The 24,578-nt window shown below is 35.3% G+C and overlaps 2 protein-coding genes across 2 annotated transcripts; one reads left to right on the top strand and one right to left on the bottom strand.

The window, feature by feature from the left end:
* Nucleotides 1-7,315: 7,315 nt before the first annotated feature.
* LOC135138557 (putative nuclease HARBI1) lies at nt 7,316-8,371 on the top strand. The gene is made up of 4 exons (XM_064068538.1): nt 7,316-7,410; nt 7,570-7,705; nt 7,764-7,911; nt 7,968-8,371. The coding sequence occupies exons 1-4, from the start codon at nt 7,316-7,318 to the stop codon at nt 8,369-8,371; spliced, it is 783 nt and encodes a 260-aa protein (XP_063924608.1).
* Nucleotides 8,372-9,212: 841 nt separating this feature from the next.
* Nucleotides 9,213-10,030, bottom strand: LOC135138556 (myb-related transcription factor, partner of profilin-like). The gene is made up of 3 exons (XM_064068537.1): nt 9,887-10,030; nt 9,565-9,762; nt 9,213-9,401 (listed from the first exon to the last, which is right to left on the bottom strand). Exons 1-3 carry the CDS (start codon nt 10,028-10,030, stop codon nt 9,213-9,215), a joined length of 531 nt encoding a protein of 176 aa, XP_063924607.1.
* Nucleotides 10,031-24,578: the final 14,548 nt, after the last annotated feature.

Genomic DNA, 24,578 nt, shown 5'->3' with positions numbered 1-24,578 from the left:
TCTACATGAAGAAAAAACCATTATTCTTCAGTATTCTAAGCAGTGAAAAGATGAAGAAAAATAATTTCTTCTGCGAGAAAATAGTGCTGAGACGGATGCATCATTCGAAGAAATGAATACCATATGGATGAAAAAATTTCTGGCGGCAGACACTATATCCATGTAGAACATAGAAAAGGAGAGATTATTAGGTCTTTACTGCTCATTGCTAGAGCAACCGCCTGGCAAACAGGTTTTTTTTTTATAAGAGTTCTCCTGAACACACTATAAGGAGGCCTGCCTAATTAATTTTTATTAGTAATATGTAGAAGTATTTATTTTAATACTATTTTAGAACGACTGATCTGTCCCTACGATTAGAGTTGTAATGTTAAATTACTGTATATCACCATGAAACAATGTTTTAAAAGGAGAATATTTATGATATGTACTTTTTCATATTTGTAATTGGTATATAACTCAGTCCACAATTTTGTGTAAAAAGTCAACAATAAAGAATTAAACAAGAACCTCACCCGACTGTTGAGAACCAATTCCGATGGAAGTAAGAAGATAGAGTTAGGAGACAATAGTCTCCGACTCCGCCGCCACAGATTGTTGATATAATAATAATCCGAGCGCCCAAAAATTTTGTTGAAGCTATAGAAGACAGAAATTACAAGACTGCGCATATCCCTCCAAAAAAAAACCAAACATTTTATCTACACAAAATTTAACATCCTGAACTGTGTCCATTATTCAGCAGCTAAATTTACTACTGTCCCCTATAAGGAAGGGCTCAGACAGACACACTCTGTATATCACAAAATGTGACAAATAAGATATACCGTAAGTTATTATGTACAATTCAAAAGGCCCGGGTCTCCTTTCTTTCTGATTTCGCCCTCCAAGCATTACCCGTCGGACTTTGTCTAAAGTGGTAACACCCCCTGGATTCGGTTCACTGTACCCCCGTGGATGATACAATAACATGGACAAATGTATTATTTTATAAAAAAAATATCCGCAATGCGAATACACTTGATCAATATTCAACCACATTTTAAAGCATAGAAAAAATGTACCTGATTTCGGTGGCGGCTGTGGATAATTCTGTTTAAATTATTAATTACTTAGTATATACACTTTACTCTTTCTTTCCCTCGTTTTCCACCACAAATAACCAGCGAGAAGAAAAAATACATGTAAAAAGAACATGAAGACGACATACATGGATAGCGAAAAAGTTCGACAACAGTGGCCACACATTTAGAATCGGAAAGGTATGCGAATTTTGACAGTGATGAGAAAAAAGATCATATATATTATAGTCTTTTTCCATGGTTTCCAAAACTTGGATAGCGAAATCGATGTCATCCTGGTCATATATAGAATAGAAAGACATCATAATTCACCCAGGAACATCCTTCACTAATTCTTTCAACATCATCCATTGTCTTAATATATTTATCCGCTTCCAAAGAAGCTGGTTTGATTTCTGGTCCTTGTAAATTAGCTTTGTATATTCTAATGTCTTCATCAATTAGCTCGTCAATCGACAACAACATCAAACCTACCCATTTCTTCTAAAAACAGTATGAATTGTTTTATAGTACTAGTACCAGGGTCCTGCCATAAATTGAGCACTTTACTTGTAGGGTCTGGATTATTTACAACACTAGCTTCATAATTTGCATCTATTTTACACAGGCCAGCCAAACCTTGACAATTCCACAATACTCCATTTGGTGCAGATATAAACATGCGGATTCAACAGGCCGCTAATCAATTTGTTATTAATTTGTTGTACCTGTTTGAAAAAAATCGGTTTTGCCAACTTGGATTAACTGGGAGAAATTCTTAATTTAGATAAATAAAATTACGAAATAAGAAATGTCATTTTTACTTCCAGATCGAGTCGAAAATTTTTTGTGCAGATTCCGTTAACCCAAGCATTTGCGGCATCCACGAAGAAAAATGAACAGCCAATCTTCAACGCCGAATTATGCGAAGCTCTAGTTTGTTCGAACATACCTCTAAAAAAGTTGCAAATTCCAGTTTTCAAAAACTTTTTAGAAAAACATTGTAAAAGAAGGATCCCGGATGAGAGCACGTTAAGAAAACAATATGTGCCTGACGTTTTTAAAAGCACTTTAAATTCCATTAAAAATATTGTTGGCACTCACCATATATATTTTGTAGTAGATGAAAGTACCGATTCCTGTGGACGGTACATTGCGAATTTATTAGTCGTGAAGATGAGGCTAGTAATAGCGTGCAAGCAGTTAGAAAAAACAAATCACTTGACTATTGTGCGATTTGTCAATCAATATTTCATGAATTTTTTCGCACCAAATGTAGTGGTAACCGACAAAATTTTACTTATGCTTTCAGATGCAGCAACTTACATGATAAAAGCTGGACAATAATTAAAAATAATTTACCCTAATTTAATTCATGTTACTTGTTTGGCCCATGCAACCGAGTTGCAGAACAAATTAGGAACGAATTTCCTAATATTAATTCTTTAATTAGTACTGTAAAGAAAATCTTTTTAAAGTCTGCGAAAAATTGCCAGATATTCCTTTACCTCCAGAACATGTTGTCACCAGATGGAGAACTTGACTGTAAGCAGCAATATTTTATGCCAATAATTTTCAGCCAATTAAAGAATTAATATTGGAATTTAACGGCACTGACAACCTTGCTATAAACAAGTGTCAAGATGTTTTAAATAAAGCTGCATTGGGCAACAAATTAATCTTTATTGAATCTCATTATAATTTTCTAATCAAAACAATTAATGATTTCGAAAAACAAAAATTGTCTCTGACTGAATCAACCGAAAATTTAAAAGAATTTGAAAACAATTTTTGTGAAGTCACTGACAAAATAGGACAGTCAGTGCGGAAAAAGCATTCAGATGTTATGGACAAAAATAATGGATTCAAAATTTTACAAAATATTTCTGAAATGTTCAATGGCAACATTGGCAACTTTAATGAGGACGATGCATATAATTCCGATCTTTAGTAATAATAATAACTAATAAAATAATCTACGCGTCTGAGCAGTGGAAAAAAGCCAGTCATTTTTGCCCGCTTCGAAATCTGTGTACGTTTTTCTTTGGCTGTTTTTTGTTCGTAGGTGTTATTTTCTTTCGTTTCTGCATATGTCTTTTACAAGATAACTTTTTTTATTAAAAACGAGTTAAGTTTTTAGGCACACCTGTAGAGGTTACATAGACTGTGTCGAATTTGTAATAAAAATATTGCAGGTCACTGTCAAAGGCTTGAGCATCAGTCAAATTACAGTCACTAAACATACAAACGGCCCTACTGAAGAAAACGTCGATAAAATAGACAGAAAAAGGCCAAGAAAAACTACTTCAGATTTTCCAAAGAGCAGGACATCAGATTGTATGAACACTTACACCAATTATAAGAAATTATATAATTATTATAAATAAGTTAATCGTGGAGTACGATTCATTTTGTATTACTTTAGCGGTTACTGTAAAAACTAACCATTTGTTATATAAAACAAGACAAACAGTAATAAATATGACAGAACACTAACCTTTGTATCCCAATTGATAATCTTCCCTTTGGAACTGAAACGCAGGGGGTGGAACAAACACATCTTCGTTTATTTCTAGTTTCCACATTAAATTAGTAAACTCAGGAATCTGTGTCCCCGTAGTAAAACGAAACAACACATACTGATTTAGACAACTGACCCACTCGACAGTCAGCTGTAAAGTGTCGTTTGGTGGTGCCTTGGCGGTGGTCGTAAGAAAGCTAAGCCTACGTGATTCTATCAACTCTGCACAGAAAAGAGAGAGACAGAAAGAGGTGACAGGGAGTAACCAAGCAACCGACTGGCAAAGTACTTCGCGATTCTACATTTTATTGGTTGTTTGCATTTCTTTCTTAATTATTTATTGTTCTACTATACAGAATGTCACTAAATATACGGTCCTCAGTAGTTCAATTTCAATTAATTTATTGCACGTGAAAAAAAAGATTAAAGTTTTACGGCTCTATGACTAGCGTATACAATTATTTTCAACCATACAAAGTGTTCAGTTTTTCAAACATACTTACGTACCTTTTTTACATATTCTGACTGGGCTTTTCGTAGCTTATTTATTTAGATGCAACGTTGCCACGTTATCCCAATGATTTTGAAATTTTTTTGCAATGCAAAGGTTCACAAAAATATCCCAGCAATCTCACTTAGCACCTATGCACAAAACCAATAAAATTATACTGCATATTGGAACGTTGTTATTATTTATATAACAAATCAGACTATAAAAAAATTACACAACGATTAAGTGGGGTTTGTCATTAATCGTAACAATAGAACGGAAAAGAAATTCATGACTGCACTCTGCGTCATTATTCTACCAAGTATTAATTAAAGCAACTTTCACATTGAATGTCCAAAACTTTAGATAGGCTTAACTGAAATTCGGTTTTACAAGTATGTACTTACTAATTACAAATAAATTAACATTCCTGCAAGCACATTTCCAAATGGGTTGAAAATTGATTTTAAATCATTTCGATGAAGTATTTAATAACAATAATTAAGGTGATGTTTCAACGAGTTTGTAGCAGACTTGGCTTTAAAAATACCTGAACCCAATTTTTGTTATAACAAATTTGTGTATGCAATTGTTTTCCGTAACATTTCGTATCGCAATAAGATAAAGTTTTAAGATTCAGTTATTAAAGCCAGCGGATGAAAATCTGGTAAATTGTTCCTGTAAAACTTATAACTAGAGAGCGGATTTCTAGGCTTAATGCCTTTTGTGAAAAATGTAAGCTTTTCAAAACTTTTTTATATCTGTAACTATGATACAATTTGGAGTCATTTGACACATTTTTTTTTAATGCTTATTTGCTTTTTTTTTCAATTTTATGCATATTAAAACTTATATGCTTATTTAATGCTTTTTTCGACGAATATGAGTTTTAATGCATATTTGGTTCAAATGCCGGCCTTGTCGGGATGACAAATACTTGTTAGTTAGCCGTATCCAATCGTAACGTATGCATTTTACCTGGACTTGACCATTGAAGTACACTTACTCAAGACCCTTTCTGTGAATAGGTTCCGGTCGTTTGGGTAATAAAATTTTATTATAGGATTGGAAAAATACTCCATAGATTTTATGACTTTAAATCCTTACTTCCGTTGATAATGAATTAAAGCTTTTAACCAGATGTTCTTTTTCGGCATTTTGCGGCAAGACCGTTGAAGATTTTCTAGAAAAAAGGATTAGTGTACCCAACTACCTACCTTAAAATTTTTCTAATGGAAACTTTTAAGTAAATGAACCGTTTATTTCACAACCATCAGTCTATCGCATCTGTCGTATACAGTGTTATACGCTTTTGAGGATCTATTAACGCAGGGTCAGAAAGAGTACTAACGGCAAAATTGGCAAGGTCGATAACAATACATTTGCGACCCCAACTTCTTAAGGATGATTTCTTGCTAGATTTGAAGTGATACAGCTTGCGTTAACGTTTGGCAATTCAAACCTGCCATCCTGTATAAAAGTAAAAAATACGCAACTCCTAAAAAAACGGTGTATATTCAAATTGTTCCCTGAAAACAGTTTTTAATTAATCTCTTTGAAGTCACAATTTTTCAACACTAGATTATATCTTGATTAAAGTACAACACTTCAAGTCAAAGTTTCAGTATTTATTTTTGTCGTAGTTATTGTACGAAATTCTCGAAGGGGGAATGTAAAGATCCGATGTGCAATTTAAATCATCCCTATAAGTTCTGTCGGTACTTTCAAATGGAGAGATGTCAGAGAGTACTGTCGATACCTTCATGTGTCCTCAAAAGATGAAATCCAGTACAGAGAAACGCTATATCAAAGCGACACCATGAGGTACGAGACGTTGAGAACATTACAAATTTCGGGCATTTGTCAAGAATTTAAACAATTCGGCAACTGTAAATACGGAAGCAAATGCAAATTTACTCATAGGACAATAGAGGAACAAGAAAATGATAAGTTTATTTGTCCAGTCTGTTTCTCCGAAACAGACTGGACAAATGACCTCTTGGTGCATTTTGAACCCTTGTATGCATAGTACTTGCGAGGGTTGTTCAAGAGAATTGATTGCACGTGATATGCCTCGATGCCCTGTATGCAGAGGCCAAGTAGAGGAGGGAAGTTGTCCAGTTTCTTTTATTGGTACTTTTTTTTTAATTTTTCGTCTTTGACTCCAATTTAATCGATGAGCTTCAGTAGCAAATGAAGTATTCGATCCGCTGAAATTTTATGTGCTATATGATCTCGTTTTCAGAATTTTAACACCCACTCCCTGCAGAGAGTTCTTAATGAAGAGATGTAGAAGGGCCCAGTGCAAATACCGCCATGAATTTATTATATGTAACAAGATCCAATGTTTGGGCAGTTTAAAGTGCATCATGGTACATAATTTAACTCCGCAGGAAATAACGCAGGTTGAAAGTGAGGAGATGCCTTTTTCACAAAATATTAATATCGAACTGCGTCGGCTAGCCTATGTTATAACAAATAGTTATAAAGCAGATATATCCACAATCATATGTGTACAAGGGAGCTCACAAGAACAGAAACTTGTAGAAGAAAAACATGTGTAGTCTGTAAGCCTCAAGAAAACAATCCGTTGCCCCTCACGAGTATGTTATGACAAAATGTGTTTGACATTTTATTTTTTCACTTTTTTTATTAGGAAAAATTATATGCCACTCCTGTAAATTGCCATTGTAAGTCTTTCTACTTAGTCACATGCGGGCATGTTATTTGTGAAAAATGCTTATCTCATGCCAGAGTGGTGGTCTTACAAGAGGACGACACAGTTTTATATTTCTGCCCTGGGGTGGAATTTTGTTTCTCGACCGATAAATATCGGTCACCGCTAAAATATCGTAGGCTGCTAACGTTCGTCGACGAAATCGGTATTTTGTTTCTCGTGGGCAACCGAAGCGATAAATGATTTGACGTTTCGACCGCACCGATATTTTGTGCTGTGTTGCCACATATATTCCGATAATGCAGCTACCTTCATTATTGTTTTTTGACAGTTTCGAATTTAATTTAGATTTGCGCTTTTTTTCAAATGGCACGTTTTCTGCCTTATTTCGTCAACGACGAGCGTAATTATTTACGGAGACTTAAAAGACGCGCTAGAATCACAAATGATCCTTTCGATTTGCCCAATCAACGGTAATAAAAGCAATTTTAGTTAATACTTATGTATTACACAAGATACATAAATTTTCCAGATTTATTGAATTATTTCGATTTGATAAACGTACAATGCGTGAGGTGATTGACATGATCGAGCCTCACATGATGCCAGGCCAACGAGGTCATCGAATCAGTAGGCAAATTCGAATTTTGGCAGCAATAAGGTTTTTGGCTTGTGGAAGTTACCAACGTTGCGTGGGACAGGACTGCTTCGTTAATTTATCGCAATCTCAAATTTTTATTGCTGTTAATGAAGTAACCCATGTATGAAAGTCTCATGTTCTCTATAAGAACTTTTTCTCTATTTTACTTTGTCTATATAGAGTAATGGAACGTTTTAACTTGCCAGGTGTCATTGGGTTTGTTGATGGCACGCACGTTGCTATTTTGAATCCAGGTAGAGATCGAGAGCACCAATACCTCAACCGCAAGGGATACCATTCAAAGAATGTTCAACTTGTAACTGTTTGCCTTTATTATATTCGCCTTTTCTAACTACCTTCTACACTTCATTCAGATTTGTGGTCCCAACAACAGACTATATGCAGTAAATGCAGCACACGGAGGCGCATCTCATGATGCATTTATTTGGCGAACGAGTAACATTAACACCATGTTACAAATGCCTCTCACAGAAGATGGTGACAGAAATTCTTGGCTTTTGGGTAATCTATAAACAAGTACACTAAATCACTTGTAAATTTATAATTTTCCTTTCCAGGTGATTCTGGGTATCCTCTCATGCCCTACTTACTAACTCCTTTTCCACATCCACCTGAGAACACCCCAGAATCGAGATTCAATAATGCGCATCGTAGGGTTCGTTCTTGTATAGAGCAGTGCATTGGGATTCTAAAAGCCAGATTTCGATGCTTTCTGTCTGAGCGCGCATTAAGATACTCTCTACCAAAAGCCGGCACCATAATCAATGCCTGTGTGATACTGCACAACATTATGGTTGAGCGCGATTTGCCGTTGCCTCCGGAGGTTGATATTTTAAATGCAATTTACCAACACCAGGCCGACGAAGATGACGACCACCCCGACCATCAAATTGAAGCCCCTGAGAACCGAGCTGCTGCAGCGCAAAATCGTGCACGTATTGCACGTAATTACTTCCGTTAATTTTACGCACAGAACACGACATATTCTTTCTTTGTTTTTGTTTGTTTGTTAAATGTCTTAAATTATCTCTACGAGAGCGGTTCACGGTATCTACCAGCTCGTGTAACCCCGCAGATTTAAATAACAAAAATTTCACTTCTACAACAACATTGTTGTTAAAAGTGCTTTAGTTTCTAATTGTGTGTGCAGCAGAAAATATGCTCTTTAACTTTCTTAGCTTAATATTTATTGTTTAAACATTGTAGAAGATAACTTAACTAAATACAAAGGTGTAAAATGGCTTGCAGGCCGTAAGTGGTGAGTGATTGTTTTCTCTATTCTTGTACGTGTTGTGTTTTAGATCTACTCAGGATTCATATTTTATACCTACTTGGTTAATTGGTGGTTACATGTATTCACAGACCACGTTTTCTTTAATGTGTAAAGGAAGCATTCGAAATGAATTTGCAATCAGAGAAACTACTACAAAATCAAAATGATTATTGTTAATGTTATAGAGCATCATATCAATCACGTAACACAATTTTCCTGTTGTGTGTAACAAATTCGCAAGACATTGGTGAGTTTACAGTTAGAAAAAAAAAAAAAAAAAAACACGAAGCTTAATTAACGCAACATCACATCAATTAGTTCCCGCAACGCTTGCAAAATGTTGGTGTTGACATCAGCTATTCGCTCCAAAGCAATGGCTTGCCATTCACGAAGAATATTGGCCTCTTTCTCTGCTTTGAGCAGATTTTCAGGTAGGGTTTCTGGGCTTGGACGCTTCTTTCTTTTTCGTGAAGGCAAGGACAAATATGGGGATGGTGAGATGTTAACAGAATTCTAGAAATGAAAGGTATTACTGTTGACAAACTTTGCATGCATAAATCAATACAATTGCTGTTTCTTCAGGAGGCACTGGTGAACCTGACATTGGTGGAGGAGAAGGAGGAGTTTCAGAGTCAGATGGTATGACTGTTGGTACAACAATGAGAGCTTTGGAGCCAGATGGTATGACTGGTGTTATAACAGGAACAGAAGGAAAATTCTAAAAATGAGTGAGTTATTTTATTTTGTATGTGTGTGAAATGTCGCATATGAAAGCTTAAAATTAAGTTAATTGAATGTGAATCAGTATAAAACTTTTTTTTTCAGGACTCCTTATGGGTAACAACCCATGTGAACATCAAATACGAAATACCTACTCCTACCATTGAAACAGAGGGAAACTCTGGAGTTTTCTCATCACCACAATAATCTGGGCCAATGATGCTTAAAATTCGGCACTCCATTTCACTTAAACCAGAGAGAGTCGAATCATTTGATGGCCCAGCACCTCCAGTCCTTTGCTGTTTTGCCTTCAGTTGTGCAGCTTTAGACTTGACGGTTGACTTCCAGTCACTCCAACACTAAGTTTTATATTTAAAAATTTATATAATAGGGAATGTAGTTTTAAGTGGATGAATGAGGCATGTTTACATAAGTGAGTGTACGAATGAAGGTCTATTTTGTTTAAGGAATAGGAGTACAAACCCGTTGCCATTGTTTTCGATCCTTCATGGCACCTCCTGCCTCATTTAGTTCAAGGGTTAGATTAGTCCACAGTTTTGATACCATGGCCGAATCTGAAATTTGACCCCTGGCAAAAGGCAAATGGTCATGCATAAACTCCAGCATTATTGCCTTCTGTTGCCATTGGTTTCGCCTGTTGAAGAATCAAACTGGAGGATTTCCGCTCATTTGACCATTTATATAAAGAAATTTTTCGTTTCAATGAAGATACACACCGTTTTACTTGAAGAGCATTACATTTGTGATGCTTGCAGTGGAGACGACAATACCATCAGCGGATTTTTGTATTCTGGTTTGCCCGCGACAGACCATAAATGTATGTATAGTAAAAAAAAATGCAAATCGAAGTTTAATTTTTGTTGTAGGTAATAAACTTTCCGACAAAAACAGAACAGTTGTGCTGCTGCCTAGAAATTTTGGCGAACATGAAATACAAGTGAAAGTTCGTTACTGTCTCCCCGTCGGAAAATTAATAGGGGAGGAACTGTCGATTGAAGAGGAACGTAAGTTCATAACACCGTTAATTATGGATTGTGGTTCTTCTGCCCTAGTAAACCCATTAACGTCAAAAACCAAAGTAAAACGCCATTGTTGTTATTTCTGTGAACAGTTTTTTGTTGAAATGTCTTCACATATTCTTCGAAAACACAAAGATCAGGAAGAAGTGAAAAATATTATGACTATGAAAGCTAATAGTGTGGAACGGAATGCTGCGTACCGAGAGATCAGGCGAAAGGGTGATTATAATTTCAACAAATATGCCACCTGTGAGGAAAAAATTGCTATAAGGAGAGTAGTGACAGGACAAGCCTTCAATTTAATTACTTGCCCAAATTGTTTTGGTGAAATAATGACCAGAAACTTTGCTAGACATGAACGCAAATGTACTGGACGGCCACCCAATAGAAGAAATGTGCTTAAAGATTCTCGCTTTAAAACTATCCAAAGGGAATTTACAGCGAATTCTTTCAGTCAGAAACTTTTTCTCGCTTTCTTAGAGCCTGTCCAAGTTGGGCTAATTCTACACGAGATATTAGAAGATAAATGTTTGAAACTTGTTGCTGAAAGATATTCCTTAATGCATCGTGGTTCATATAGCGCATTAAAGAACGATCGCCAACATTTGCGTAGAATGGCACGATTGATTTTAGAAGTTAAAGACATAAACCCCTCTATTCTGGATTTTGAAGATCTGATTCTCTATGGAGGTTATGATGCCTTACTAGAGGGAGTTTTCAATTTGTGTTCACTTGACAAGGAAACAGGCGAGTTTGGAAAGCCAAGTCTGGCAAAAGCTTTACGATCGAGTATTACATTTCTTTTAGACGCACTTAACGTTGATTATTTAACTCATAATCTTCCCAGACAATGTGAAGAGCGTGGCCGTTTTGACAATTTCAAAACTCTCCATGATAAAAACTATCGAATCTATGTTGGCAGGTCAGCTGGTCGAACCAGCTTGCAAAGAAAAGCAGCCAAATTACATAATTTACCAAAGGCAAAGGACGTGAAATTATTTTCCACATTGATAGTTTCTGAAGCGTAGCAGGCGTATCAACGGTTACAGGACGGTTTCGATTTCGACACATGGCTAAAATTAGGAAAGGCTGCGTTGGCAAGAGTTATTGTGTATAATAGACGTAGAGTCAGTGAAGTTGCAAGTATGTCGTTGGAATTGTATAACAAAAAAATCGAACTTGAATGATGAAGAAATACTTCAATCCTTTCCAATGCATCATCGAGAGTTAGCGAATAAATACAAAGTTATGATTTTGATTGGAAAGCGTCTACATATATTACATGTGCTGTTGGACGAAAATCAATGCAGGTAAATGAGTACTTTGATTTTTCTACTTTTTAAAAAATTGTGTTGTAGGTATCTAGACATGTTTCTCCAATATCGAAAAGAAGCTGGTGTTCCCTATTCAAACAATTACCTTTTTGGTATACCTACGAGAGCGATGTTTATCGAGGCTTCAGTTGTTTTAAGAGATTACTCAGAGAAATGTGGTGCTGAAGAACCGCATCTTTTACGTTCCACTTATTTAAGAAAACAAGTCGCAATCCTTTCCTTCCCAATTGTTAACAATGAATGACAATGAAATCGGTCAGATTGCAAAATTGATGGGTCATAGTCAGAAAGTCCATGAACAAGTATATCGACAAGACGAACTTTTATTCCAACTAACAGGGTGGGCAAAATTTTTGACTATCGTAGATTTTAAGCGTCCAACACTAACAAGTATGTTCGGATTTCGTGAAAATGCGACTCTTGTTTCATGTATGTCCAAACAAAAAAGAATGTATTGTTGGTGTCAAGTATGCATCATGATGACTGTATTGATAGAAACACAAATAAACCAGAGATGATCATGGACTATACTGCGACAAAAGGAGACGTAGATAGTATCGATAAATTATGTGCAGCATATGACTGTGCAAGGAACACTCGCAGATGGCCCATGGTAGTGTTTTACTCTTTGCTAAATATTGCTGGTATTAATTCTTTGATTATATACTCGATGAACAATAACATAGATAGTATAAAAAGGTGAGAGTTTTTGAAAAGATTGTCATTCCATCTAATTGAGTCCCACATGCGTCGTCGTGCTATGCAGGGTATCCCAAGAACCATGGCAGCGAGAATATATGAAATTTTGGGAACAGAAACACCTCAATCAGCCACTTCCATCCTTGCAGATCACCGCGGACGATGCACGTATTGTGATCGAAGAAAAAATAGACCGACACGGTATTCCTGCCAACAATGTAAAACATTTATCTGCTTACACCATTCTTTTATTATGTGTAATAATTGTTTTTCAAGTATTAATGATGATTAGAAATAATCATGTGTCTAGCAAATGTAGATGCAATATCTTGTGATGTTATATTATCTTATGTTTACTAAATACATTTTTGTTAAATTTCTATGAGCTTTTTACTTTACCATTAAGTATGAACCATAAAAACCATAATTTTTAAAATGCGGACTCTCAGTCCGCAGCGAGCAATCATGTTTTAAAATCATGTGCGAGCACTGGAAGGTTAATTACATGAAAACATATCAATTTCCGAATTTTAAATCAAATAATTAATTCAAGCTTTCATGTTTGCAATACTTTGTATAAATGTTAATTATAATATGATGGTGGAGTTGCCAAGGTCCAAGTAGATATCACGGTAAATTTTTCAACAGTCAGGATAACACATAAACGTTCCACGGGGCTACAGAATATTCGGGCCTAAGAGACTAGCTGACACACACACAACTTGTGTTATACCATTTTTGACTTGCCAACTTCATCGCCATCTGAATATGAGTAGAATCACTATAAAGCCATTAAACTCTTAGGCCGGTGTACCGCCTTCGCCTGCTAAGATGTGTAATAATGGCACGGGCCTAGAGCGTTGTCTATCGTCATGGCTATTATTATTATTATTATTATTAATATATAACTTTTGGCTCGCAACCTGAAGAGGGAGTTGAAGAAGTAACTGCAGTTGTAGCAGACAAGTGATAATTGTAACCAACACCCGTACCAGCGACATTTTCTTCCAATAAAATTGGTATACTGCCCAATCTGTTTCAATTGCCAACCCGCAAGACATGGGAAAAAATTTTAGAAAATGTCCGAAACTTAGAAAATCCGACTTGTGGTCAACTAAATTTAGTAACAATCAAAAACCTACAGTACATAGCAGACAAGAATAATTGATCCGGTAAAAGAAGCAAAGCAGATCTTGTGGCTGTTGCCATGAAAGTTCGTGAGTGGAATTTTGGAGAAAGTATAGTAATATGTCTGTATGTCTGTCTGGTGTCTGTCTCAATTTTTATTAGACAAGTAATCTCCGAAACTACTGAACCGATTGTCGTCAAATTTTGTACGTATATTAGAAATATCATGTAGATGGTTAAATGCTACCCAAAATTTGGATAATCATCCCCACCAACAATTTGATGACGTTATTTCATTGAATTATATTTTAAAATAATTTTAATGTTACACCAAAATATACTCCTGTACTTGTAACTAATGGCCCTCAAAGGAAAAACAACATTAGTAAGAATATAAAAGATGGCATTCAAGGGAACTGGTCATTTTGGTGTGGTCACCAGAGCAGAGCTGTTTTCCGAAAGTCCAAAACCCAAGAAAAGCAAAATGTAAGTCGTACCGAAATGGTTTTTAATCGTGATTAGATAGTGTGATCAATTCTTTCTTAATATGAAAGATAAAAAGGTTTCACAATGTGGAGTTAGACATAAAACTATTTTACCTTTCATATTAATTTTTAACTTCTACTTTAAGAAATCCGGTATATAAACACTTTTGAACTCTTTCTTATTTAAGGGTTCCTGCACCCCTGCTGTCCCAAAGCCTCCAAGAGGCTATAAGACGTGACTTAGAAGAAGAATGGATAAATTTGGGCATTCCCTTTAAACCACAGGTCCTCAGGTTTATGATTTTGTCCCGAGAACGTGTCGTCACCGATTATTTTCATTGGTGGCGACACGTTACAGAAGACGGTATGGTATATGAGGTATTTTTGATGTGGGGAAACGGACCCGACGACCTAAACGTAAGCGTCCGACTGCTTGAAGGCATCGAAGTCCGGCGATGATAATAAACTAGTGTGGAATTTGTACATTTATTGTATATTTATGTGAAGAGTTATGTTGAAAGATTATTTGTTGTTTAATATTTACGTTTAAAATAAATTTTTTATTAAGTACAACTCTACTCTTTTTTAGCCAATGTCAGACGTTGACATTTTAAAAGTCACAATGTTGAAAATCTAATAACAATTTATTTGCTGATTTTGTTTATTTCATTAATCTTCTGAATAACATTCGAGCTATTCACTTTCGTTTAAATTTGCAAGCTTATCCATCAAACATGTTGACTAGGAAAATATGTTTCCGGGATAACTTTTAATTTAATCCAGTAATAAATGGATAGTACCTACGATATTCAACATGATTAAGCTTAAATCAGCGCTGAAATCAATTAGAAATTTATACAGGGTGTTATCGAAAGGTACGTACAACAAAATTGACAGTTCGTCGCGAAGTCTAAGAAGTCTTAATAAAAACTTATTTTGTGTTATCAAAATTATAGGGGGGAAATTAACCTTTATCCAACCTTTTTAGACGCTACTGAAGGATAACTAGGTAAAATTAATTTATTTTAGTAAGTCCTAGCAACTGTAACAATAAAACTTCTGTCAAGACTAAATGTTGCTATTTTTATCAGAGGGGTACAACCAATTTGGACATAAATTCTAATGATTTCTATCTCTAAAAGCAGAACACTTTTACCTGAACTTTTTTTAACTTTTAGCACCCATACTTCGAGACCAATTGCCGATTTTATTTTGTACGTACCTTTCAATAAGACGCTGTATTTGTTTTCAAAAGAATTTGAACTAAGAGTAAGATGGTTATTTTAAAGTTCAAAAAACATGAGTAAAGAGCATTCTAGGACAAATGCGTTTTCACTTTGCTTGTTGCCTATTTTTGATCATGAATGCATTTTTTGAAATTTTTCGAACTATTTTACCTTTTTTAGGCTATTTCATATTTTTCTGCCTATTTTGTTCTAAAATCTCAATTTTTCTGTGCCTCTAGGTATATGTTTCTTGCTAAGATAACATTTAATATTTCCGGTTCTATAAAGAAAGATAATCCAACCGGACAATACAATAACCTAAATCTATTTTTCTGCGTAAACCATTAAAGAACAAATTTTATTGCACACCTAAGTACGTAGGTAGGTTTTAATAGTAATTATATACCAAGGGAGAGAAAACAATTTTTATAGCCGAGCTGAATTATACCCGAGACGCGTAGCGTCGAGGGTAATAATGAAAGCGAGGCTATAAAATGGTTCTCTCCCGTGGTTTATATATTATTTTTTTCACTACTAGCACATTTGTTTAACTTTTCTTTAATGACAATGTATAAAAGTCGGAACGAATTTAAGATATCCATGAAAATCAAATAGCCTGTGAAAACAAATGAATAAAAATGACATTAAACCAAAAATCTTAATAAAGAGCAAAATGTCGACTAGCGACGAAGATACTAGTGTGTGCACCCCGCCAGAAATCCGAAAAGAAGCAAGTAACGTGCAGTGTGATCAATTACTGCCACAAAAATCAAAAGAGTTCTACTTAAAAGTTTACGCACAATTCAAAGATTGGTGCAAAATTAAAAAAGTGGCCAAAGTGTCAGAAAATGTCCTTCTTGTTTATATGGAAGAAAAAGCTAAAAACAAAAAAGCTTCCAGTCTATGGGCCACATTTTCTATGTTAAAACAAACTCTTAAATTAAAAGAAAATGTGGATATTTCAAAATATTATAAAGTAATTGCTTTTCTCAAACGCAAAAATGATTCCTACACACCCAAAAAGGCGGCTGTTTTTGAGAAGCATCAAATCACAAAATTTATTTTAGAAGCACCTGATGAAATTTTTCTTTCGTCTAAGGTAATTCTGTTAATTGACAATGAGATTTTAAAAAACGCCAAATTACATTTGCTTCCAGGTTATTCTCATTATAGGAATTGCAGGAGCTTGTCGGACAGATGAGCTCTGCAACATGAAAATGACAGATGTAGATACACGAGAGGATATGATAGTCATAAATATCCCTCAAACAAAAACAAAATCTTCTCGAAAATTTGTCATTATGGAGCCCACCTGGATTGATGTGGTTAAAAAATACTTGACAAAAAGGCCGTCTCCTGATATGGCAAGGCTTTTCATTGGGTTTAGAGGTGGAAAACCGACTAGACAAAACATGGGACATAATACGATAAGCAAGACACCTTATAAAATAGCTCAATACCTACAACTGCCAAATGTCGACAAATTTACTGGCCATACATTGAGGCGAACATCAGCGACTATTTTGGCTGATATGGGTGGGGACATATTATCACTCAAACGCCATGGGGGCTGGAAAAGCTCAATGGTTGCTGAAGGGTATGTTGAGGAGTCTCTCACTGACAAAAGAAGAATTGCAAATATAATTCAGGGAACACCTCATCACATTAACCTACCTGCTCCTAGCTCTTCCAATATTTTATGTGAGAGGAGTGAAGAAGTGTGTGGTGAAATGCCATCTACTTCCACACATGCTGCTACAAACAGTGAAATAACTATACCGGTGGAGAACTTTACCTCCAATCGCAATACATCGGGAATCAATATGACGTGCCACAACTGCACAATTAACTATTATTTCAAATAATTATAGTTGAGGTGTTAATCTTTAGTTACTTTGTTGTTAATACTTATTATTCTCAATTTTTTAATAAACATTTGTCTTTCGAATAACACAATATTATTTCTACATTAACATTTTCATTATTTATTATAAAAATACTACTTCTTAACAGATTACACAAATTAGAGGTTAAAAATGTCGCGTGCTCGTAAGAATAACTGCAATAGATTTTTCATGATTGCTCTGGTGGCATTCTTGCTGGAGTGTGGTCCAGGCGGCAAATTTAAGATTTCGCAAGAAATTTCAGCTTCCCAGTTCTACATCATCTGTCATTAATAAACAATGTATAAAATGTGGCAGCTTAATGTCAAGTAAACACCTCAACTACGACATTCTAAGGTAACCATGGCAATACTGTCAATTATTTTCATTATCTACTAGTAGGAGAGAAAAATCCATTATTGGGTAAGGTGGAGAACAGTAATTTCTCAAGCATCAAACACGATATATAATGAAGTCTTCTGAGGCTAGTAGTGAAAAAAATAATTAAAACACCCATTTACACACCCCGACACAAGTTGTTTCTTGGTAGTTGTAGCAGACAAGTGATAATTGTAACCAACACCCGTACCAGCGACATTTTCTTCCAATAAAATTGGTATACTGCCCAATCTGTTTCAATTGCCAACCCCTACGCGCAACACATGGGAAAATATTTTAGAAAATGTCCGAAACTTAGAAAATCCGACTTGTGGTCAACTAAATTTAATAACAATCAAAAACCTACAGTACATAGCAGACAAGAATAATTGATCCGGTAAAAGAAGCAAAGCCGATCTTGTGGCTGTTGCCATGAAAGTTAGTGAGTGGAATTTTGGAGAACGAAGAAATGCTTTTTTTTACTTCCCGAGCGTAAGCCAAGAAAGTATAGTAATATGTCTGTCTGTCTGTCTAGTGTCTGTATCAATTTTTATTGGACAAGTAGTCTCCGAAACTACTGAACCGATTGTCGTCAAATTTTGTACGTATATTAGAAATATCATGTAGATGGTTAAATGCTACCCAAAATTTGTATAATCATCCCCACCAACAATTTAGTGACGTTATTTCATTTAATTATATTTTAAAATAATTTTAATGCTACACCAAAATATACTCCTGTACTTGTAGTGTACGAATCCGCTATTAGTTTTTTCGCTAAACGTTCAAACCTTCACCCTCATATTACCAACACCGGATGGACGTCCTGGTAGCGCAGTAGCAAAGTCGTAAAGACTGAGAACTACGATAAAGTTTGGATCGATGGACTCGTGGCAAGGTTCTAATTAAATCATACCTGACAAATGGAAGCTTAGACCTCTTATGATGTTATAAGGGCCAGATGCTTATCCTTGCCAATAAAAGGACAACTGTGTTTAAAAATCCTCCTTTTAACAGCGACAGGATTCTCAAACAGAAAGGACGAGGTGCTATGGAAGAATTGATCAGCGATGATGGAGAGGTCATCCTTACCAAGTGGTTTGATAATAAACCTCTCCATATGGCTTCGACATTTGTTGGGATAGGTGACAAGGACCAGTGTAAAAAATGGGACAAAAAAGAGACGGAATACATACCAATGCCTCGGCCAGAGGTTGTAAAATGGATTTCCTGATCCAAATATACAGAACCTTTATTAGGAGTAAGAAGTGGACACTTCGCAGGTTTGACGGACCAAAATTATATTTCAATTGTGGTAAACTTCAGACTTTTCAGGTAAGTACAGATAAAATGTGACCGAAAGGGGTTTAAAAGGGAGATGGTGAGTATCGCTAAAATGATCTGTGGGGAAGAGATTTGGGGAGACGCTATGGAGATAACACAGGATCGAGCTAAACTAGAAATAAGCCCAAGAAAAATTTTTCCGAAAACGACCATGTCCTATAGACCTGTGGGCGGAAGAGCGTAAAAACACAGATTTTGCGGAAACAAAAAAGAAAAGGGTCACAAATACGCATATGCCAAAGCAGATGGAATTTGAATACAGGGAGGGCGGCATGGACGAGGAAACTGATCCCTAACGTAAAGTCACAAACACAGTTCTTCACGGGGCATAGAGCTTATAGGAAAAGGATATGGAAAACTGCCAGTTCGATGCGTTATGAATGTGATAATGGGGACCAATGAGCGATCCGCTTTACACAGCCCAATGAAAGGACCAGATTTTAGCGCGCCAAATACATAACAGAAAAAGCTCGAACTCTTGTTCTCTCGATTTTTACCAACGCAATTTAAGTGTATATAACTTTAATCTTCTCACTACAATCAATTTAGTTCACTGTTCAATAGTTAATTGAAAAATGGAGGTATGTTTGAAGCTACGTTAGTTATATAATTATTTATTAACTACTGAAAATTGTCATGTAAGTACACCAACTTGTAATGCATCTCATAAGATATTTAGCAGTGTGTCAACAAAAAATCGGCACATGAAAACAATGCACAATATAATGATCGAAGAAAAAAAATCGTTCCCTTTATGCCCCATATAACAGGAAACTCTCGTAAACCAGAAAATACTAATTAATTATTTAACAGAAATACACAAAGTATTAAACAGTCTGATTTAAGTTTTGGAAATATGGAAGAATTTCAATTGTAGAAATCGAAGAAAATAAAGCAATAGATTATGGATGTGCTAGAAGTAAACAAACGTCAAATGGTGACCTATTACAATTGTAACCGAAGTGACAAAATTAAGACCCTAGAGTTACTGAAGCGATCGTTTCAAGATCCCATGGTACCTGGCGCGTTTCTGTGCATAGAAGAAACATTAGTTCCATTTAGAAGCCGCCTTAAATTTATACAGTATATCGCCAGCAAACGTCATAAGTTCGATACAAAATTATTGAAATTAAGTTTGGAGGGAGGCTATACTTATGATTTTAACATTTATTGTGGTAAGGAATAAATCCAAGGAAGCACACATAGGAAGAATGGAAGCGACAAAAAACATTTTTGGATGGATTGCTTTTTCGAAAGACAGAATGCTGATTTAAACGCAAAAACGAAAATAATGTTTAGCAAACCGATAATTCAAATTTTTCGTGATGATGTAGGCAAAATTCGGACGTAAATACTCTCAGGTGTGGGATTCGAACCTACGCTCCCTTTCGAGAATCAGAGCTTAAACCTGACGCGACTAGGCCAGTTTGACCTCATTTGAGCTGGCTTGGAACCCCCACTACAAAACTACTCACAACATATAAAAATTGATCCTGATTCACACGTTAACCGCCGCAATGCACTGAAAAATTAGAATTATGGCGTGGCCTATAGAGATCCAAAGCTTTTACTGTAGCATTACAATTCTGGGAAATAATACTAAACAACACATTCGTTGCAGGTCTGAAAAATCAAGACGATTATGTCACAGCCACAATTAATTCTGTAATTTGTCAGTATGCCGAAATGGATTCTGACGATGAACATCTTGAAGATATTGCTGACAATCCAATTAGTGAACAGATTGTTTGGAATGATGTTACAGGAATTTCATTAAAAAATTTGATTTAGTTGAGCCAAATATGGAAAGTCAAGCACTGTATGAACACAGACTGCCCATAAGTGACCTAAGTAGAAATACAATACACTGGGCTTTGGAAAGAAGTGATTATGGAGGTTGATGACGCCTTAGACCGCTTGGCCAACCTGACCACACTTAATTGTTTTATTTAGTATATAATTAATAAATTGATAAAAAAAAGAACTGTCGGGTGTGGGATTCAAACCCACGCTCGTTTTCGAAAGTCAGCGCTAGACCGCTCAGGCAACCTGGCTGCACTAGGCCAGTTTGAGCTCATTTCACCTGGCCTAGAACCCCCACTATTATGATTAAGAATAAGAAGCAGAAAAAAGTATCATTAATTGCAAAAAAAAAGATGCTCTTACACGCTTTTGGAGCGCTCTATCTCAAGATATATCGGGAAAAACAACTTATTAATTGACTCTAAATACTTGTTGATCAGATTCTCATGATTTATTTCCAGGAATTATGGAGGGAAAGAGGAAGAAATACTGCAAATTCCCAGGTTGCAACAATGCATATCTCATAAAAGTGCATAGAAGATGGAAGGAAATTTGCAGTATCAAGGAAAGTACAGGTTCTTCAAATTTTGTTATTTGTGAGGATCATTTTCGAAATACGGACTTTGTGAATGAGAACAAACATAGATTGAAACCAGGCACTGTGCCATTTGTACAGTGTTCTGATATTGCAGAGAATTTGTCATGAACATGTTTGAACACTCCGTCAACTTCAAGCACTGTTTGCCCTTGTTAAAGTTCTCGTACAGAAAGTGTCGGTGAAGTAACATGCAACATTAATCTTCAAGATCATGATTATCTTGTTAGAGACTTTGTGGAGGTTCCCCAAAGGTGTAACGAATTTGCGTTTTTGAATGAAGACAATTTTAGGGAAAATAATAGGGGCTTTCAAATGAAGATATAACTCCCAAAAAATCTCATGTATAAAATTCATAGAAGCACTGTTGCAAAATTGTCAAAATTAAAATCTTTGCTAGAAAATGAAAGGGAAACAGTAAAAACACTTAAGTGACATATAGTGTACCTAAGAATGATAGGTTTGTTTTTCTTGAAAATGAGTTAAATTTTGTCACTAAGGAATTTGTTGATTCACAACTTCGAAATTGTAATAGAAAGCCTCATGCTCGTAGATGGTCAGATCAAGATAAAGCTTTTGCCTTGTCCATTTATAAAGAGTCCACGTTTGTATAGATATTTAGAGAATTATTTTCAACTTCCATCAATCCGAACTTTAAAAGCTATTTTATCTAAAATTCCCTTTGAAACCGGCATCAATCCCGCAATTTTGGAACACCTGGCTAATAAAGTTCACAAAATGAAACCTGCAAACCGTGTTTGTTCGTTACATTTTGATGAAATCAGTTTGTCAGAGGGATTACATTACCAGGAATCATCCCCCCCTAAAAAAATTGATGACGTCATCCTAAAATTTGGTGAATAAATCCTATCCAAAATGTGAAAAATATGATGAGTCTGTACTCGTACTTGTGATTTATCATTCCATTCATATTTTTTATTTATTTGTTATTGTGTGTTCGTGAATAAGTACTATAAATAGCAAATGTTGAAATTTTTTTTGTGATCGGAAGAATATCTCTTAATCATTTTATATATTATCAATACATGATTAACTTCGACTGTTTATGTTTATACCTCGAGAGAAGCAGAGAAAAAGTACATATGCATTTGCTTCAGTTACGCCACTGACCGTGTCATTTCTTTATCGCACGTTGAGACATAGTTTATATAAACAAACTCCCAGCCATAGCAAAAAGCGGAAGTTGGAAACGACGAGCGGCGCGGGGGGAATCACTTGTTTGGGTGGCGAGACGAAACAGTTGCGATTGCGAAATGCGAAGCCAATTCGAAAAAAACTGTGGACGAGTGAGTGTTGAAAAATCATTGAGGATATATATCTCCAAATTTTAAAAATTGGACCAAGTTACAATAATTGTTGCCAGGTAAGTGCAGATATTTTTTTCAATTCTTTCAATTAATTTCTTTGCCATTAGCACAATAATTTCATTTTCAATTTTTGTTGATTGGTTTCCACTTATAGATTTTGAAATTGGACATAAATGATTAATACACCCAACAATAGTTGGAAAATTTTAAGTAAGAAGTGTTGCTCTTCCTCACAATTTCATTTTCACTGTCAAAACTTAAATGTGTCACAAAAATTTCGAAAGTGGCCTCCATCTTTCAATACATATAAACAAATGTATCAATCATTTCAAGACACTTCGTATAACCGCGATAGAAATATACGCCAGTGGACACTTTTTCATTTCTTTCATTTAAATTGCGCAATAATTTAATTTTCAGTGTCTTGCCACAGGTTTCTACTTATAAGTGGATTTCGAAATAACAGTGTTCATACATGATTTCATACATCCACCGCTCGTTGGAAAACGATAAATAAAGAACGATGTTCTTGCATTCGTACAAATTTATGTCCACAATCAAATTTGAAAAACTGGCCGAGGGATATTTTGACAACTTTCCTCAGCTATAAAGTATAGTAGAAAAAAATGGCCTTTGCGAAAAATTCTAAAATAAATTTTGCTAATAAGTTAACATTAAAATATGTGTGGACCGTAAAACAGTATGTTGAGCGTCTGTTTCAAGTGAATTTTTTCGTAAAAGAAAATGTGTTATGACGGCATGAACATTTAATCAAGGACATTATCAATTTTAAGAAGGATACTAACATTTCATAAAAAAAAGAATTTTCGAATTCATTTACTGTTTTGTGTCATTGTGAATAAGTAATATTGAAAACAATGAATGCATTGGTAAACCACAAGCAAATAGTTAGAATTTTGCATATTTTACAAACGATTAATTCAACAAAATTTTTAGAAAACCTCAGCAATTCTTTCGAAGGGCGGACTGTACGACCAAAGATAAATGCAAACGTCGTCAATTATTTTATAAGGGGAATTTATTTTTGGTTCGCTTTTGAGCATCCGCACAATTTTTTAACGTGCTGCGATGTATGAACCATTTACAGATATAGTATAACCTCGATAATCCGAATTAATCAGGGAAAAGGTGTGCTCGGATAAGCGATTTGTTCGGATAAGCGATTTTCCAAAAAATATGAAAGGGAAATGAACAACAACTTCATACATTAGCAAAAACAAATTTCAAGGAATGAATTTAAATTTTATTAAACAAAAATAAAGTTCTCTTAAGCAACAATGGATAACCAAAATGTACATTCCAAAAAATATTACTCGGTGACAATAAACACGCTATATTTTTGGAATCAGCGGGTCAAGATCTATATATATACAATTTTTGGACGGCGTTTTCAAAAATGAAATTTATGCAAATTTCGACCCTTTTCGAAATTTAAGTAAATGCATTCATGAGATGTTGCGTCATTTTTGCATGTCGGTGCATGTTTGCAAGTTCAGTTCGGATTGCAGAGTTTTTGTTCGGATTAAAGAGACTTCAACTTCAACTAGCCTTTGTTCGGAGTACAGGATGTTCGGATAATCGTGGGTTCGGATCATAGAAGTTATACTGTACTTTGCACTACTTGCTACCACTGCAATAAGGAGACACATATGAAATTTTTCCATTCATCTCTTGTCTTGCATTTCATTTGTTTGTTATTTGGGGAGGAATATCATTTTCACTTTGTTGCCATTTGTTTCCACTTGCAAATGAGTTTCGAACTTACTATAAAACTCACACATCACCGCTGATCCAATATGAGTTTGAATAATTTCTTTTGAATTACTAAATTTTAACTTCGGTTAATTGTGTTTTTTCTTTTTTTTTTCCCATTCTCCATTCAAATTTATAATGATTGTGAAGCATCAGAAA

Source organism: Zophobas morio, unplaced genomic scaffold (assembly GCF_036711695.1).
Source record: "Zophobas morio isolate AGI-343-1 ecotype UQ-CSIRO unplaced genomic scaffold, CSIRO_AGI_Zmor_V1 ptg000030l, whole genome shotgun sequence".
Lineage (NCBI taxonomy): Eukaryota > Metazoa > Arthropoda > Insecta > Coleoptera > Tenebrionidae > Zophobas > Zophobas morio.
This window is presented reverse-complemented; position numbering and strand designations above follow the sequence as displayed.